Raw genomic sequence first — 19,165 nt, 5'->3', positions numbered from 1 at the left:
CCTGGCCTCATCCTCATCTATCCAGCAAACTCCTATTCATCCTTCAAAACCCAGCTGTCACTGTCCTCTCTGTATCTTGTTGCTATTAAGCAGTGTTAATTACTGGGTCATTGTAGCTCAGATGGTAAAGAGTCCACCTACAGTGCAGGAGACCCCAGTTCAATCTCTGGGTCAGGAAGATCCCCTGGAGAAGGAAATGGCAACCCACTCCAGTATTCTTGCCTGGAGAATTCCATGGACAGAGGAGCCTGGCGGGTTACAGTCCATAGGGTCACAAAGAGTCGGATACAACTGAACAACTTTCACTTTTTCCTTTTTCAAGAAGCTCAATGGAGACTCACTGCCCAGAACTGGAATTGCCTATTCTACGTGTCTGACTCTCTGTCAGGCTTACAACAGGTGCTCAATAAATGCACGCAGGGCACACTAGCCACAGAGCACCCGATCAGCCCTTCCCACGGAAGAAACAGCAAAGACATAATTCTCTAATGCTTTTTTCTAAACTTGGACACTCTTTAAAAGAAACAGGAGGTTTTTCCCTCCCCTTCATCTCTGATGGACACAGACATTTTGGAGAGCGGGTCAGACAGCCACCACCCCGCACGGGAGAAGGGAGAGACAGGTCAAGTCAGGCTCCCAGGATGCATGCAGGGTCAGGGCCACCGCTGCCCCAGCCCAGAATGCTGGGGAGGGTGAGGGGCGCTCAGTGTCCCAGCGCCCCGGGGGGAGGACAGGCCAGGTGACCTCTCCAGCCGCGACTTCCTGGCCGGGAAAGCTGATCCGCCCTGTGCGAGCCCAGTCAGCCGGTCCCCAGCGCTGGAGGCCCCTGCGCACGCAGCGGGCATTCAGGAAATAGTTGCGGCATGAGTGCATGGGCTCGATTGAGACCCCACAGCCCAGTGAGCCCGCCGTCAAGTTCAGCCAAGGGCAGCCGGGCGCACGGAGGCAGGGCAGGGCCGGCCCCGTCCTCCGGGGAGGGCTGTGGAGGCGCCGGTGGCCTTTTCTGTTCTCCTCCGGGGCCGCGGCGGACGGGAGGGGGGACAGGCCTGGGGCCCTTCCCCATCGCAGTGACAGCACTTTCCCCTGTTTCAGCGGGACTCTCTCTCTCCACCGTCCTCCTCCCCGCCCCCTCTTGACTGACACCAACGCTGGCTCTGACATGATTTAAAAATAGATATCAAGACAAGGAAGTTTAATTTTTAATGCTTTGGAAAGGAAGCGAACACAGCCGGCATCCCCTCGCGGCCACGTGCCCGGGACTCCGGGCCTCTGCCCTCCTCCCCCGCCTGACCCACCCTGAGCATCCACGTGGAGCTGCCCTGTGGGGAGCAGGCTGGGAGCCCCGGGGTTGGGGGGGAGCCTCTCCATGCCTCCTGCTGCCCAGCTTGGCCTGTATGTCCTGCTCGGACTCTGTGCTGACCCCTCAGAGCCCACCCCCGCCTTGCCTGAGAGAAGGCAGCCCACAGACTCAGGACACGCAGGCCACCCCACCCACACTGTGCACAGACCCTGTCCTGGACATCATGGACCACGGGGCAGCCACGGCGTCCACTGGCAACCAAGCCAGTACCGAATACGTGCCCCCGAGGTGACTGGAGAGCTGAGATCAAGCTGCCCGCACCCAGAGGACAAGTGAACAGCCTGCGGGGCAGGGGGTGGGGGGCCAAGCTAAAGCCCTGCCCCCCCACAGGAGAGGTTAACCAGGGAGCCCGCCCCCACCGACCCAGCCCTGCGCCAGCCTTCCTCCTGCTCCAGCAGGCACCCTTGGCTAATTGGCCTTTATTAAGGAAGCAATACACAAGGAACAGACTTTCCAAAGGGGCCAGAATGTCACCGCTCTGCCAGGCATGATTTAAAGCGATGGGACAGCTCTGCCAGCCATGTGAAAAGTGACCATGATCCTGAGAAGCAATTATGATAGCACCCCCAGCTCTACCACCAGCAGCCCCCCTTCCATACAAGATAGGAACTCAGTGCCGGTTGGGGGGAACTGGGCGGGGGTCACAACGTGCCATCCCAAGAAGGGGACAGAGGCCCCCAGCACTCGGAGCTCCCCCTGTACTCAGAGTTAAAAGCCCTGAGTCTTTTGTGCCCTCTTGGAGGGGCTTAGATGCGCCTGATCTCTGCCTGGAGAACTCCACCAGATGGTCCCGGGAGGCCGGTGAGATGGGGCTGACTGCCGTGGCCAGAGGACAGGTGGAAGGGCCCCCTCGAATCGGGGAAACGTCTGCCCAGCTCACTTCCTGTCCACCTTGAAGCCAGCCTTCTCTTTGGCCCCGAGGATCTGGGCAGGGTGTATGCAGGCCCAGAGGAGATGAGCTTCATTCAGGCAGGTTGACCTCTACCCCACCATCTATATCAGGCCCTCAGAAATGCGGCCCCGGGCGCCAACCTGGCTAGCACCAGCTGGCTGTAGTCTGCAGTGCCAGGGGCAGACCTGAACACCACCCCCTCCTCCACCCAGGCAGGCGCCCAGCAGCCTGCAAGGCACCTGCCCTTTCCTGGGGAAGAGAAGGAGGTGGTGCCAGCCCCAGGGCTCCGCCTCTATCCTGCCCCCGCTGATGTCACCCCGGCCCTCACCAATACCAGCACCCCAGAAGCTCCACCCAGTGGCCAGGAACTGAGCCCACTCAGGCCTGCGAGGGGGGCTGCGGTGCAAGAAGGCTGCACCCCTCCTGGCAGCGGGACTCCTCCCCGGCAGGCTCCCTGAGACAGCGGGTGTAGCAACAAGAGGCAGGTCTGGAGAAGGACCAGGTAAGCTTCAGGATCTATGGGAAGATCTCTAGGTACGGACTGCAGGCCTCAGGTTCAACTCTAACGCCTCCTTAGAAAGAAAAGCCTCCTTTGGGGACATGAGCCAGGAGACTAGAGAACGGATGCTACACAATTCCTGACAATCGCTCTGGGTCCCCGAGGGCTCGGCTCTGACCAGACCGCTCGCCTCCTGGCCCCCAGCCTCTCACTCCCGGCTGTGCTTTCCAGGAGGGCTCTCCAGGGGTCCTGCCTCATCAACAACCCCACCCGCCTTGGCTCTTTCTCTCCTGACTTGGCTCTTCCCTCCACGGCTCCCCCCCATCTTGGACCCCCAAGCACCTCCTGCAGGAAGCCCCTGCCACACTGGAGTGCAGGGACCACCAGCCCAAATCCTGGCCGAACCTGCTCCTTCCCCTCCCAAGAAACGCAGTGCCCACCGCTGTCACACACACACAAGCATCCGTTTCTCTTGTGCTGATTTCCTGTCTCTCCTAAAGTCTGGGCCTTATGTCATCATCTCATATGCTACTAGCATGAAAGAACTGGGTCTCTGAGACTCCAAATTTTTCCCAGCTCATAGCATGTCATGAGAAATCTGAAAATACTAGGTAACCAGAAAAGTCAGAGACTAGGAGAGAGTGACTTCTTGCCTGGTAAAAGATAGGTGGGAGCCGCTTTCTTAATAGGAGAAGTAAATTTTTTCACTGTAACCAAAAGGGAAGGCCATTCCACCGACCGGCTTGTTCTCCTCAGGATTGAAAGTCGCTTGTCACCCTACAGCTAAGCAGCTAGGAGAGCCTGCACCACTGATAAGTTTGAGAACTGACTTCTCCTCTCCATCAAGTGGGATGTGGGAACCCCTACCCCACATTTGACTTTTGTGCGCTGATCCTTCGTCCATTCACCCACAAACACATAACTATTAATAGTGCCTTCTATGTGCAGGGCAAAGGTCCCTAAATTCCTGGAGAAATGAAGAGGCAGTCATACCTCCTCCGGCCAGAAGGTGGCGGGGTGGGGGTGGGGAGGAGCACAGCTGAGTGGGAGGTACTGGCCAGGGCAGGGAGCATCCCATGAGGGTCTTTCTAGTAAGAGAGGGGCGTGGGCAGAAAGGCAGAAAGGGAGGTTGAGACCATGAACAAGGGCAGAGAGGGAAGCCATGCCCAGTGAACGGGCCACATTCCTGCAAATCCGCAGGCACCAGAGAAATACACACGGGTGCTTGACTGACACTGATGCTGGCAGACCAGCAGAGGACCAGCAGCAGCTGCCCAAAGGCGGCCCCAGAATCATTCCTGACATTCCCATGGATCTGCCCCAGTCTCCCCTCACCACGGGACAGGTAACACCTTACAGCCGTGGCTGGAGGACCCCAGGCCATGGAGGCATCTGGGGAAATCCCACTCAGACCATCTCAGACCAGGTTCCTGGGAAGAGAAGGGACGGGGGCTCCCTCCCCAGAGTGAAGGCAAGCAGGCAGGACATCCCGTAACTAAGGAGGTGAGGCTGTGAGGGAGACCATCACGACTGCTCACCCTCACTGGACTGCAAAGGAAACCAGTCCTTGGGGATGAAATGATTTGCCCAAGGTCACACGAAGAGCTAATGCAGAACCAAGGCCGGAGGCCCGGCTTCTTCCTGCCCTGGCCTGAAGGCTCCGCATCTATGAGAAAACTCACCCTGCCCAACCCTACACACCCACAAAAGTTTTTCAGTTCAAGTGGGTCAGTTCACACAAACGCTTGAACGCCGAAGCACACTGCGCCCAGCCCACTGCACTGAGTGACTCCCCCGCCCACCCCGCCACCCCCGGGGACTCCTCCTGGACCGTGGGCAGCTGACAGCCTCCAGGAGGCAGAAGGACAGCCCTGGGGCAGAGCCAAACATCTGTGCTGACTACATACATCTGGGCTCTGGAGGAGAAAGGCGAAGGCAGAAGTTGGGCTGAAGGAAAAACCAGATATGAATGTAAGAAGTTTTCAGATTCACCAAACTATTATAGATATTTCTCATGCACACAGGGGAGGGAGGAGAACAGCAGATGAAGAACAATTCTGAGCTGCCCCACCCACTGACACCTCCCCTGGAACATCATCTCTTACCAAGGATGGGGCACGCCCTTTGTCCCTTCCAGTCTCTGGGTTCCACGGCCAGAGCACATGGCTGGCCCGTTCCCTGCCCAGTCCACTGCAATCCCTCAAAAGCAGCTGCCGCCACCCGATGGCAGCAACCCTCCCATGTCCTCCCTCTCCCTGCAAGCCCCAACTGCGGGGAGGGGGACAGCGGGCAGAGCTGCAGGCCAGCGGGCCCCCTTGGCCTGGGACAGGGCCCCCCCCCCCCAGCTTTTCCTGGGATTCACTGGAAGGAGGGGGGAGGGACGTGACCTCCACCACTCACCCACCTCATGCCCATAAAATGCTGCAGACTGTGTTCTCCTACATGCAGGAGAAATACAAGAAGAAACTCGGAAAACCATCTGCACTTCTGCCTGAATTCAACTCAAGGTCACAGCTGTTAAAAATTCCGACCCCACACCTATTTCTGCACAGGACCCAGTTGGAGGCACCAGTTTCTTGGGGACGGGGGTGGGGTGGAGGAGGTGGCGGCAAACTTCAGCAGCCTCCTAGGAGTAGAACAAGTCTCTCCTGGAAGAGTTGCAGTCTTCATTCAGCCACCAAGGAGAGAGAAAGATGTATGAGAGAGGGAGGGGAACTGTGTTTTAAGACCCACTTACCGCTGTGCAGAGAGTAGGGCCATGCTGCTCGGTAGGGGGAGAGGGTATGTGCTTAAGCAAAGAGGAGAGGCCAAGGCAGGCGAGACACTCGGAAGGACTTACCCAGAATATCAAATTGAAGAGGAACATCATGTACTTGAGGCAGCACAGGCAGCCCCTGGCCATGTTGCACTTCTTAAATTCTAGGAGGAAAACAAAGGACAGGTCCAGGTAAAACACCACGTACTTGCTGCCTTTGGGCGCATTGTACTTGTCGGTCTTCACGCCGGCTTCGGCGTGGCTCTGGCCGCGGGAGCCAGCGGTGCCGTAGAAGGCGCCTGCCGTGAAGCCGCGGCCGAACGGGCGGCCCGAGGTGGACGGCTTGGCAAAGTCCGAGTCCTTGCTGTCCAAAGATGGACTCCGGTGGATCGAAGAATCCTCGCTACTCGACTTCTCCATGCTCGCGTCGCTCCCGGTGGGCGCGGGGGGCGGGGGGCATCGCTCCCGGAGTGGCACGGAGGGGGCGCCCGAGAAGGGCGCGGGGCTGCAAGCGGGTCGGAGGAGCCTCGCACGCCCTGGCTCAGTCCCCGGGCGCGCCGCCGGCCGGACTCCGCGCTGGGGCCGAGATGGGGGTTGTAGGGGGTGGGGGAGTCAGGGCCCCGCTCCCCACCGGCCGGCCCGGGAGGGCTCTGCGGCGCGGCTTGGCTGCACGCACGCTCCCCGGGCGCCGGCTGGCCGGCGTAACTTAGCGCCTCTGGAGAGGCTGCGATTGTATTTCTCGATCCCAAACGTCAGCTCGCCTCCCAGGCGCTGCACCGCCGCTCCACGCGAGGCACCGGGGCGCCGGGCTCGGGCTCCCGGACACACCTCTCTCAGTCAGCCCGGCCCGGCCACTTTGCGAGCGCCCGCCTCCTCTCGCCCCGCGACTTTGCGGAGCTGCCCCGGGGCCCTGGGCTGCCGGGCGCGCGCGCGGCGGCTAGTGACGAGGGATCCGCCGCAGCTGCAACCACCGCTGGGCTCCCCCTGCGAAATCCCGGCCCGACTCCCGACTCCCGACTCCGAAATCGCCGGAGCCCCCTCCCCGGCCCTCGGCCCCGCCCCCTGGCTTGCATTCGGCCAATGAGCGCCAGGCCTGCAGGGGGGCAGCCCCCCTCCCCGATGACACCACGGCTTTAATGGGATTAGCGTTCTGCCGGTGCCTACACCAGTGCGCCGCGAGCCCAGCTAAATGTCAAGGGCTCCGGAGCCGGGGTGAACCAGAACCTTCATCGCAAGGCGCTGGCCTCTTCCAGGGGAGAGAAGGGGGCGGGAGGGGAAGAGAACGGCTGGAGGAACCACGATCCAAGGAAACCAGAGGAAAGGGCTGGGGAGGACTGGAGGGGACAGAAGCGCGGCCACAGACGAGCTGTCTGCCGCCCCCTGTGTCCACGGGGCCTTTCCGAGCCGGGCGCACGGTCTGCCGGCTGCACACACACCCAGAGGCTGGCGCGTCTGCACACGTGGGTCTGGCTGGGGCGAGCTGGGAGAGGGGGACCGCAGGGGAGGCGCGAGGTGTCGGAAAGGCGCCGGCGACCCGCGCCGCCCGCCCCGCCCCCCTCCGCGCACGCGCGCGCGCACCCGCGGCTCCGGAGGCTCTTGCAGCTGCGCGAGCTCCCCCCACCCGCCCGCACACCCACCCCTGCCCCGCGCTCCGGGCAGGACCCCCATCCGGCTGAGAAGAGTAGACGGCCCAGGTAGGGTCCTGCCTTGCCCCTCTGAATCCTTCCTCGCCTAGGGTGACACCGGGGTGCGCGGGGGCTACCGGCTGCTCAGGGCGCAGCACCAAGAACGCTCGGGCCGAGGGCTTGGGAGCATCCAGGAGCCCTGCATCCTACCGCGAGACACCAGCTGCGCCCCGGGCTCGCGCGGAGGTCTGCACTGCCCAGTTGGCAAATAGAGAGGACCAGAAGACGAGGGGAGAGGCACCTCTCTTTTCGCCACCAGCCAGAGGGTGAGAGAGCCCCAGAGCACCCCTGGCCCTGTATCCCACGCCTAACACCGCGCCTGGCCGTCCGGAGGCGCTGCCTAGGGCAGCTGGCTGGGGTGTGAGGGTGCCATGTCCTCCCCGGATCCCATCAGACATTTACTCCACACCTGCTCTGTGCTGAGCGCCCAGGTCCCCGGGGAAAACGTATGAGGTGTGCCGCTCCTGCCTTTCCAGCCAGGAAGACAGAAGGAAGGGCCTTAATCACCAAGACCACCGGCAGGAACAGAGCTACCAGGCGGCTATGGCCAAGGGGGACGTTCATTCTGACCAGACCCTCATCACGATGTTCCGCAGGGCCCCAGGCTGCTGAGTCTGCATCTTGGGGCTGGAGGCAGGCCGGCATTCCGGGGTGCGGCCACTTATTCTGAGGACACCTCAGCTTCTTTAAAGAGACCAGCAGCGGTGCTACTATCCCAAGCCCCTTCCCCACTCACACGGCAGCCCAGAAACGGAACGCAGTGTGCATCACAACCATGGCAACTTGCCATCCCCTGGTTGGGCGCTGCGGTCCCATGGGTGTTACTCTGATGGACCCCACGGCCACCTGACTGGACTGGCTAAGGCCTCTTGTCCACTTCATCCTGGACCAGCTCCGGAAGGCTCTCAGCAGCACTTCATTCTCACCACATCACTTCTTTGATGCGGGAGAGATCATACTAGCTGGAGAAACCTGTTTTTCACTCTGAGCTGAGATTTTAGTGTGTGATCAGGGCGAGGTAGTTCACCTTTCTGAGGTACCATCTCCTCCTCTTTAAACCGGGGTTCGCAGAGCCCACCCCCTAGAGGAGCGGGCCAGTGTGAGAATCATCTGAGGACGCTGAGTGCTGTCCAGGGGCTGTCATCGCTAGATGGGCACTTGGAGTAAGTCAGGGCCCCCCAGGCTGGCCCTCTCTGCCTTCTAATTTCCTTTCAACTTTCTCTTCTCCCCAACTCACACTGTCCCGGCTGTTCCACACTCATTTCCGATTATACATGGATTCCTGCCAGTAACTATTTCCTCAGCAACTGATGGCATGGGGGAAGGGGGGGGGGCGGTGGGCAGGACCACAAGCAGGCAGGAGAGGAGGAGGCGCTGTCCAGTGTAACCAGACCTCCACTCTGCTCCCTCCTGGCCTTGCTCATCAAAAGGGCACTGAAGTCCCAGTCATCAGCTGACCCACAAAGCCTCAGTGAACTTCCACGAGGGCATGCAACTTAGTCATGATCAGAAGAATAACAGCAACTCCAATATACAAGTCCCCAGTGTATCCCAGGCACCAAGCGTCAGCCACAATCACCCACGGAATCCTCAGACAGGCCTGCGGGATCGAGATGGTTATCACCCCCATTTTGCAGTTAAGGAAACGGTGCTTTCAAAGCCCATGCTCTTTACTCCCTTGAGCTCCAAACCCAGTTCCTGCCCTTAGGAATCTGCCAGTCTAACAGACAGAATCCAAAACATAACAGGGATGGGACTTCCCTGGTGGTCCTGTGGCTAAGAGTCTGAGTTCCCAATGCAGAGGACCCAGGTTTGATCCTTGGTCTTGGAATTAGGTCCCACATGCTGCAACTATTAATAAGAGTTCCATGCCACAGCTAAACAGCCTGCATGCCACAGGTAAGACCCGGTGCAGCCAAATAAAGAAAACTTAAAAAAAGAATAAAAGCGTAACAGGGAGCCTGGTGAAAGGTCATTAGCAGAAAGAGCCGAGTAAGGGGCAAAGGGGAGGGGGCTGGTCAGGGCAGTGCTGCTGGGCCAACGGTCAGCAAAGGGGAGCCCCTGGCTGCTGTCCCCTAGTTGGGCAACCAGTCCCATGGGTGCTGTGCACACATGGGGGGCAGATGTCCGGTTAACTCTGATGGACCCCACGGCCACCCGACTGGACTGGCTAACGCCTCTTGTCCACTTCAGCCTGAACCAGCTCCGGAGGGCTCTCAGCTGCACTTCATTCTCACCACATCACTTCTTTGATGCGGGAGAGATCATACCAGCTAGAGAAACCTGTTAGATCAGCCCTGCGTGATCTTATGGAGGGCTGGAAGAGGAAGGGGTGCAGGGAGAAGGCAGTCTGCAAGACAGGAAGCGAGTCCCTGAAAGGAAGCAGCTCTGGAAAAGCCGGAGAAGAGCCACGGGAAGGCAGTTTCAGCTAGCAGCTTTGTCCTCCGTCTACCACGAAAAGACCATGCATCCGTAATAGACAGCTCATCGCCGGCAGGATGCCCAGGGACACTGGGAGAGACAAACATGAGGGAGACGTGGCCGTAGGCCCCAAGGAGTTCACGATGCAGGGACCAGACCAGCCTTCCACCCCACTCCAGACCATCCCTGGAGAAGCTCACATACAGCAGAATGACAGAGCATGCACGAGCCACAGTGTGCAGAGTGAGGACAGCGCAAAGCTGGAGCACGGCCCCCCTTGGAGAAGGGCCAGCCAGGACAGGCGAGGCAGGAACCAGCGAGGGAACAGTTAGGGGACCTTCAGGGGCAGCGAGGAGATGGGGCCTGGGGGTGCGTCACAGTGAGCTACCTGTGAGGCCTCACATGAAACACGAGGAGTTTGGGCTTCATCTCGGGGCTTCCCAAGCAGCAGGGCAGGGCATGGCATAGACTCGGGGCCTTAGGAACTGGGCCTGGCAGCAGGGTGGAGAGGCAAGGTCGGGAGCTGTGCTGACTCGGTTTCTTGGACTTCAGGCACAGAGGGAACACCAGAGAGGGAAAGTGATGGGAGAGAGCATCCCCCCTTCCAGGTCCTCATCGACTTGCCAGGCTCAGGAGAGCCGGAAGGTACAGACCGCCCTTGAGGATCTCAGAGCATGTGAACAAGGCAGAGATGACTTTTTTTTTTTTATTAAACAACAACGACAAAAAGTGAAGCAGGTACAGAATTCCCAGAGGAATGAAGGGATGTGAATACGTGAAATCTCTGCTGCCCAGCAGCTGGGGAGGTGAGGGTTTCAGAGTGAACACCAAGCTCTCCGCCTCTCCCTGCACTTCTCGGGCCTCTGGGCTCTCGCCCACCTGCACACATCGGAGCTGACGGGCCACACAGACTCCCTCTGGTCCTGCACTGAGGTCTCTGTATCTGACAACGTGTGTGGCTCGTGAGGCATCCTGGACCTCTGAGGCTCAGACAAGGGGGCCCCACCGGAATTTAGGTGAGGCGGGGAGCACTTGGCATCCAGAGGGCCTGACCTCAGAGAAGAAGGGGAACTTATTCTCCTCACCTCAATGTTTTAAACTCCAGAATTGAGATCATCTTCAGCAATATATTGCTAAGCAAACTGTTTGTGGATAGATGGTATCAGAAGGAAAGAAGGATGGACAGATGAACAGATAAAGAAGATGTGGGGTACGTGGAATCTAAAAAGGCATGATGAACTAAAAATGAACTTACAAAACAGAAAAAGATTCACAGACTTGAAGAACAAACTTAGGGTTGCCGGGCAAAGGATGAGGGGAAGAGATGGTTAGGGAGTTTGAGGTGGACATGTACACACGGCTAAATTTAAAATGGATAACCAACAAGGACTTACTGTATAACACATTGAACTCCGTTCAGTGTTTTGTGGCAGCCTGGATGGGAGGGGAGTTTGGGGGAGAATGGATACAGGGGTATGTATGGCTGAGTCCCTTCGCTGTTCGCCTAAAGCTATCACAACATTGTCAATCGGCTATACCCCAATATAAAATAAAAAGTTTAAAAAAAAAAGATGTATATACAGATGTATATCCAATGGAACACAACTCAGCCACAAAACAGACCCTGCCATTAACAACAACACAGAAGGGTTAAGTGAGACAAGTCAAAAGGAGAAAGACAAATCCCATGTGATCTCACTCAAGTGTGGGATATCAAACAAATAAACAGAACAAAACAAGCACAGAGACACAGAGAACAGAACAAAGCCATGGGGTGTGGGAGGGGGTCAGCTGCGTGGTGATGCGTGGAAACCACACTCTTGGTGGCAAGCAGCTGCAGGGCACACAGAAGTCAAAGTACCACGTGGCACCAGTGAAACTTACATGTTATAAACCAACATTACCTCCACGAAGGTTCAAAAGAAAGAGGTCGAGGGAAGGATGGAGAGGCCCCTGGCAGGGGCCATATACCCGGATGTTCGCAGGAAGGTTCACCCAGCAGGGGGAGGTGAGGGGGGTCCAGGGTGGGGCAGAGGCAGAGAGGCAAGGGGAAGAGGCCTCCTATTTGCTGTGGAAATTAAACAGCTCCAGGGTCAAGAGTCACCAGACCTGGCTAGGATTCACGAAGGACGATAGTGACGGTAAAGGGTCGGGGTAGAAAGGAACTAAAGGTCAACGAGGTACTGTCATTTGGATCAACGAGTATAATTATTACAGCAGCTATGGTCCCAGTTCCCATCTGATCAAGAGGTGACTGAACAGAGAAAGATACGAGACAACACATAATCAATATAAAGTGTTCTTTGGCTCAGATTCTAAGGGCGGATGCTGATGGGCCCTCCTAAGGGTTTACCTGGGCCTCACCTGTCTTCTGAGCCCCGAGCACGCATACCCAACCCCTGTGCTTGCATCCCCATGCAGCGTCACGAGGGCAACTCCAATCTCTCAAGCCCCACAGACTGACCTCGCCCCTGCCCTGCGCCACTGGGAGCACTTCTCAATAAACGGCCTAAATACCCATCCCAGCGCTCACGCTGGAGCCCAGGATCCATCCCAACTCCCTGCTGTCGGTGCTCCACCTCCAATCAAACAGGAGTCCATCCGATGAGCCACCTTCTTCTCGCTGGCTCCAAGGGCACGGCCCTGGGCCAGCTCCCTCACAGTTCGGGGAGGATTCTCCTTCCCACCCCTTCTCCAGGGAGCAGTCACCCCATCTTCTCATTCACCCTGCTCTCTTAAGGCCCTCGTGTCTTCTGTTTTGCTGATATTGTGTGTGTGTGTGTGTTTGTATGCATGCACGCGCGCACACGTTGTATTTGCTATTCTACTCTTCGACTACAATCCAAAGTCCTAAAGCGACCTCAGAGGTCGGGCTGGACTGGCCCCTGCCCCTCTCTCCAGCCCACTGTGCTCCAACCAGCGAACCCTCGGAGCTCACCCTCCTCAGAGACTTGGCCACTGCTGTCCCCTCTGCCTGGAATGCTCTTCCTCAACCCGCCGCCTGAGGACACACCTTTCTTCCCATCCCTGAGCTCTTGTGAGTTCTTCACAACAGTCCCTTCTGGTTGTCTGCCTCCTCCCCGCCCCTGCCGTCTGAATTAACGCCTGAAGCCGCAGAGCCCCCTCCCCTCCCCTGCAGCACTTTGTCTGCTTGGAAGCACGTTTACCGGGTCTCTGACCCGACCAGAAGGCCCAGGGCAGCGGGGGCTGTATCCAGGACGACGCCTGACCAGCAGCGGGACCACTGAGTGATGATGAACAAGGAGGCACTCAAAGGAAGGGTGCGTGGGGATGGGTGACCAGCATCCCCGGGAAGGGCTTCCTGGGTCCCCACCTGAGGAGCACAGCTTCAAGTCACCAGTTACCTGGTTCCTCAACTGCAGGGCAGGAAGTCTGCACTGGTTGCTTTTCTAAGGCTCTTGCCAGCCCTGAACCACCTCCCACCCCCCAACCCAAAGACATGGGACCCACCCTGCTTCTCAGGCAGGACGGGTTAGGGCAGGAGGGAAAGCATCTTGGTGGGCAAAGGCTGGAGAAGCCAGAGGGAGAAGACCACCAGGACATCCCAGCAGAAATGAGGCTTCATGGGACGTGAACTGCAAAGAACAGAGCGGGTTCAGCAGAAACAACCCCGGATGCCAGGTGCTTCCCACCCCTGCCCACTCCCCCCACCCCGCCCCCCACCATCCTCCGAATCTCACTTAGATAATCTCCCACCAGGACAAACCTCCCCGGTCTTCCCCACACCCAGTCTTGGCACCTCCCTCCCCCACCCTGCCTGCCCACAGCTGGGCTGGGGCCTGTGCTCAGACCCCAAGGCACCCGGGTCCATCCCCCACCCACCACCGAGCTGCCCGCTCAGTGCCAGCTGGCCCCAGACCTGGAGCCCTCAAGGGCAAGTCTCATCCATCATCTTTGTACCCCAGAGCCAGGGCCCAGCACTCAGGAGCCGTGAAATCACCACTCAACACACTCAGGGAGAGAGCGGGCCTCCTGGGGGCCTGGAGCAAGATGACAGAAGGATGGGCCTTGCCTGAGGGCGGGCGGGGGGAGAGAGCGGTGGGGAGCGCTGCCATGCCTCCTCTCTGAGCAGGCTTACAGGGCGGGGGCGCAGGCTGGGGCCCACCGGAAGCCGCCCACCCTGGGCTCTCAGGCCCTCTTCTCCAGGTGAGTCCCAAACGAGCACCCCAAGTCCAACCAAGCGTCCCAGTCAGGTCCCCCCCGGGAGGGCCTGCTGCACGGCGGGCACTCACCACGCCAGCCCCTCCCGGATGCCCGGAGCCAGGAGCACCAGTAATGAGCACTTTCACGGAGGGCAGGCGGCTCCCGGAGGTGAGATAAGAGGGGGCCCGCAGGCACCGGGCAGCGTGGTAAAGCCCCGAGGTTACCGCCATGCACCAGTGGATTTTCCTGACCCAGCAAATCCAATATTCCTCAACCGCTCCGTGGAGGGCACAGACTGGCCAGCCAGGATGGTGCGCTCTCTGACCCAGTGGCTGGCCTGGGCAGGGGGCGCTCATGCGGCTGGGACTCTCCCCCAGTTCGGGAGCTGCTGCCTGGCTCCCCCGCCACTGAACCACTGCAGGAAGAGCAGACTGCACAGAGATGCTCTCAAGATGGAGAAAGAACACAGGCCGGGCAGCCCCCCACTGCCTGCTCTAAAGCCATGGTGGAGGGGAGCCTGCACACACACACACACACACACACACACACACAGAGCCAAAGGGAACAAGAGAACAAGAGGCCCAGGGTGGGGGTGGATAGTGGTGGGGAAGCCCTACTAGGCATTGCTGTCGGGGAGAAGCAGAGAACTGGGCTGTCTGAAGACTCAGGTCTCAGGGCCTGAAGCCAAGTGGTCTCTGGACCACTGGCCACTCTGTAAGGTGAGGCTCTCCCCCTCCATGCCCACGCAAGCTTCCCTGAGTCCAGGCAGCCACCGTTCAGGGTGCTGCCTGCCCAGGGGGCCTCAGAGAAGCGTCTGGTCCTCCCCAGACCTGGCGGCATCTCTCTCATCTCAGAGTGCTTGAGGTCAAGACGGTCACAGACCACATGCTCTAGTCTACTGTTCAGGCTACCGAAACCCTCAGGAGAGTCCTTTCGGCAATGTCTAGGGTTGCTCCGGCAGACGGTCACTCGCTGTCGTAACCTAGCTGCATGCAATGCAGACCCAGACTCGCTCAACCCTCACACAATGCACGCAGCCCCCCCAGCCCACCTGCCCGCCTTCCCGACGTCTACTCACCTCGACACGTGCATCGGACACCCCCCCACCTCCGCCCTCAGCCTCTCCCGTGGGTGCTTATCTTGCTAGCTCACCACCATGTGTCCTCTCCCCGGAGGCCCTCTCTGGGGTCACCGGCCAGCTCTGGTCACCTCCTGAACCCTGGGGAGCTCAGATGTCCAGGCTGGAGCTCAGAGAATGTGGCTGGGCTCCGTGAGGCCCGAAGCGTCTGGGTGACTGCGTGTCACTCACCCCCAACCTCCGGCCCCGAGGGGCGCATCCACGTCCCTGTCGGGCCAGGCGCCAGGACACACCTGCTTGTCCCCTCCCCCACCTGCTGCCGGAGGAAATGCCAGCCCGTGGCCTCGGGCAGAGGGCTCCTCACTCCTAACAGAGATCTCTCCTTACGACAAGTGGTTTGCCCGGGCCCAGGACTGGACCCTGCTCCTATGTATGGAGCTCCTAGACATGGAGCCATCCCTCATGCACAGGGGGAGGAAAGAAGTCGGGTGGGGGGGGCCCTCAGGCTCTAGGACCACCCAGCCAGAACAACAGCCAGTCCCCCTTCCCCCACACCGGCCGACACAGGACACGTTCTGGAAATCCCGGGGACCACGCCAACACCCCCCAGCACACTCTGTGTCAGCCGCAGTCAACGCATCCCCATGCTCTGACCTCACAGAGCAGGAACCAGGTGCAGGTGCCAATGACAGAGGCAGAGGCCACGCCCCCCAAGACCCCGGCCTTGGTAGAGGAGGGATGATGACCAGGGTGGGCTGTCCACGTCTAACAGCCAGCTCTCTGGGTCAAAGCCCAGATGTGTGGTGCTCATCACTTTCCATGGTGTAAATATTCCCCCAGTTTCAAGCTACCGATGGTGTGACAAATAGCTGGCAATGTTCCTGCTTATTTACTACCAGGCTCTTGACCACTGGGACAGCAGGCTTTGGCCAAGCCCTGCAACAGCCCAGCTCCCTCCATCCAGGGGAAACTCCAAGGCAAGGAGAAGAAGCCAGCACCCTGCTCATCCTCCCAGGAGAAGTCACATGTCAGGGTGGGGACAGGAGTAGACACGTCATGGGGAGGGTCCTGGGATCCCCCACAGGTGGCCTAATGACCCAGAAAGACCACAGACGTCGGCTCCTGGATTACCGTGACCCTCTCAGGTAAGGCAGGCTTGTGGATTCCCTGGGAGCTCAGACAGTAAAGAATCCACCTGCAATGCAGGAGACCCAGGCTCGATCCCTGGGTCGGGAAGATCCCTGGAGAAGGGGATGGCTACCCACACCAGTATTCTTGCCTGGAGAATCCGATGGACAGAAGAGCCTGGAGGGCTACAGTCCATGGGGTCGCCCAGAGTCAGACACAACTGAGCGACTATCACGACTACTGCTGAGATAAGTCAGGCCAGATCGCAGCTCTGCTCCAAGCCCTCTAACGGCGCCCATCTCTCCCAGAGTAAAAGGCAAAGATCTCACAGTATTTTCAGTCGATGCACACACGTCCATCCCCCTCCTCCCTCCACTTCAGCCCCTCAGTCCTTCCTGCTGCGTCTCATGGGAGAGCCTGTACCCTGGCTGTTCCCTCCTCTGGACACTCCTCCCCCAGGGGTCTCCTCGACCAGCTCCCACCTCCGTCACAGCTGCCACCTCCCCAAGGGCTGCCTGCTGAACGCCACACTTCCCCAGCACGCCCAGCATCACCGGGCCCTGCTCTTTCCACAGCACTCAAACCCATTATTCAGCGCTGTTTGCTTTATTAATTGATGGTTTACGATCTCTCTCCCCCATCAGAACTAAGCTTCATGAGGGCAGGGGTTTGCTGTGTTTCATGAATTGCTGTTTTTCCACGGCCAAGAGCAGCTTTACACATGGCAGATGCAAGTACACGCATGCTCAGCCATCCGACTCTTTGCGACACCATGGACTGTAGCCAACAAGGCTCCTCTGTCCATGGGATTCTCCAGGCAAGAATACTGGAGTGGGATGCCATTTCCTCTTCCAGGGGATCTTCCAAACCCAGGGATCGAACCCACGTCTCCTGTGTCTCCTGCATTTGCAGGCAGATTCTTTTACCACTGAGCCACAAAGGAAGCCCCTCACACTTGGCAGGTATCCAGTACACATTTGGTGAGTGACGGTAAGGCCAGAGGAGGCGTCTGCCAAACCCAAGAGGAGGAAGTTGGGGAGCAACGGGCCCAGTGGTCAGTGTCCACCTGGCTGGGACTCAAGCTGCCCTTGACCTGGCGCCCCACCCTGGATCTCCTTTTCTCATTTAGGCTGCACGGGACCCCCATGTGGCTAACTCTGAGCAGTACCACGGGCCAGGGCCAAATAGGACGCCGGGTCTGACAGTCTGACACTGCAGCAGGAGGCCCTGCAGTCAGGTCCGAGGCCTTCCCTAAAAGGTCTCAGGAAAGACGAACTCCCTGCTTCCCCCTCTGTACCTGCTACACCTGAAACCCCAGCCTTGCGATCAGGAGACGCCCCCAAAGAGCACTGTCCACGCACGGGTTAGAGCCACTGATGCCCCAAATCCAGGCAGCTGCCCCATCCCGCCTCGGCGGGTGCCCCACACGCACAGCGGCCAGCTCACCGGCTATTTTAAGCTCCGCGGCCCAGATGCAGCACACTGCCCGGGCAGGCTGGTGGCCCGGGGCGGAGGCAGGGGCTGCTAACTCATGGAGGAGCGCTGACCTGGGGAGCTCCCGAGAGGGCTGGGCATCTTCTGCGACCACAGCCCTCCAGGAGGGACTGGAAACTCCCGTCCACACCCTCGAAAGCACCAGCCGTGAGAAAGTGAGTCCAGGGCTGCCCGGGCACACCCAGATTCCACGGCTGAATGTGACCCCTGAGTCTCCACATCAGAATGAGTGCTAGCCCCACCCTGCCTGCCCCCAGAAATGCCAACACACTGGAGCTCCCGCTGCACCCGCTCTCCGGGGCCCGACGACGTGAGACAGACCACGCGGCAGATGGAAGACCCGGGGAGGACCCACACCGAAGCCCCCAGCCCCTTCTCCACCTTGGTCTCCTCAGCGGCCGCTCAGTGTTGGCTCATGACCGCGCTCAACAAACCCTTGTTGACCAAATGGCTGCTTCTAAATGTGTTCTCAACCACATGGGATGGAAGCGCGAGAGACACAGCCCAGTCTTAACAGCTGGTATCAGTATCAACGCTACTGAGTACAATTCTGCCAGCCCCATGTGGCACCAAGCCTGACGATAAAGACCACGGGACCGGGCTTCAACTGGTGGCTCAGTGGTAAAGAATCCGCCTGCCAATGCAGATGTGGGTTCGAGCCCTGCTCCCAGAAGATCCCACAAGCCGAGAAGCAACTACACCCGTGCCCCACAACTATTAAGCCTGTGCTCTAGAGTCCAGGGAAGCAACTACTGAAGCCCATGTGCCCTCGAGCCTGCGCTTTGCAGCAAGAGAAACCATCACAGTGAGACGTCCAAGCACAGCAAAGAAGAGCAGCCCCCGCTCACCACATCTAGAAAAAAGCCCATGCAGCAACAAAGACACCGTGCCACAAAGAAAACTTAAAAATAAATTAAAAAAAAACAACAACATGGAACCAAGGAATCAAGAGAGTTCAGTGACGAGACCGGAGCGCCCCAAGCTGCAGCCTTTCCAAGGAGGGCGGCCACCACCCGACTAACTCCACGGGGACGTTTACACCCGTGTTCTCTGGGAAAAGGGTCCCCTGAAGTTGTGCAACACGGAGGCCCTGCTCCAACCCACCCACCTCCGTAGGACGTCCAGCAACCAGGAGCTGCCTTCCTTGAGAAGCAGCGTACAGAACAGAAACCCCGGGGCGAGCTCTTCCCACCCCCAGCCTCCTGCTGCAGGACATCGGCAAGCCCAGGGCAGGACAGGTCACACGCCTGGGGCTCTGGCCACATCCTCCAGCTCTAATTGCTCTGTTGAAGCAACATCAGAGCAAGAGAGGAGGGAGGGAGACCCAGAAGGTGCTGTAATTAGGGAGCTCTGTGACCTAGCTCCTTGCTCCCGTCCACCTCGAGATGGATCCAGCCACCCACACCTTAAAGAAACAGACTCACCACCTGCACTGGGGGAGGAAGCGGGAAATTCCTTGAATTTCCTTGTTGGAGGAAGATTTCCAGAAGCTGTGGGTCTTCAGAGACCATTGGGTCCACTCCTCCTCCCCTCCCCTGGCAGCCCCTTCCCCTGGCCTCCGTCCTTCCAGACTCTTCCTGAATATTTCTATTATAACTATAAAAGCAATGGCAGTAGCCTGCATTGACAGAAGATTAAAACGTTCCTTGTTGAAAGGGACTTCACACAAGTGACTCTCCTCAAAGTCGC

At 58.9% G+C, this 19,165-nt stretch overlaps 1 protein-coding gene across 2 annotated transcripts in view; it reads right to left on the bottom strand.

Annotated features, from left to right (window-relative positions):
* TSPAN9 (tetraspanin 9) overlaps positions 1 to 19,165 on the bottom strand; it is a 188,082-nt gene that overhangs the window by 68,805 nt on the left and 100,112 nt on the right. The window contains exon 3 of one of the 2 annotated variants that reach the window (XM_043439858.1): positions 5,591 to 5,670. In XM_043439858.1, the coding sequence (XP_043295793.1) occupies positions 5,591 to 5,653 (63 nt within the window). In that variant the 5' untranslated portion in view covers positions 5,654 to 5,670. Of the gene's footprint in view, positions 1 to 5,590; positions 6,515 to 19,165 lie in introns of those variants that run through there. The other variant, XM_043439857.1, reaches the window with a different exon arrangement.

This window comes from Cervus canadensis, chromosome 21 (assembly GCF_019320065.1).
Source record: "Cervus canadensis isolate Bull #8, Minnesota chromosome 21, ASM1932006v1, whole genome shotgun sequence".
NCBI classification, from domain to species: domain Eukaryota; kingdom Metazoa; phylum Chordata; class Mammalia; order Artiodactyla; family Cervidae; genus Cervus; species Cervus canadensis.
This window is presented reverse-complemented; position numbering and strand designations above follow the sequence as displayed.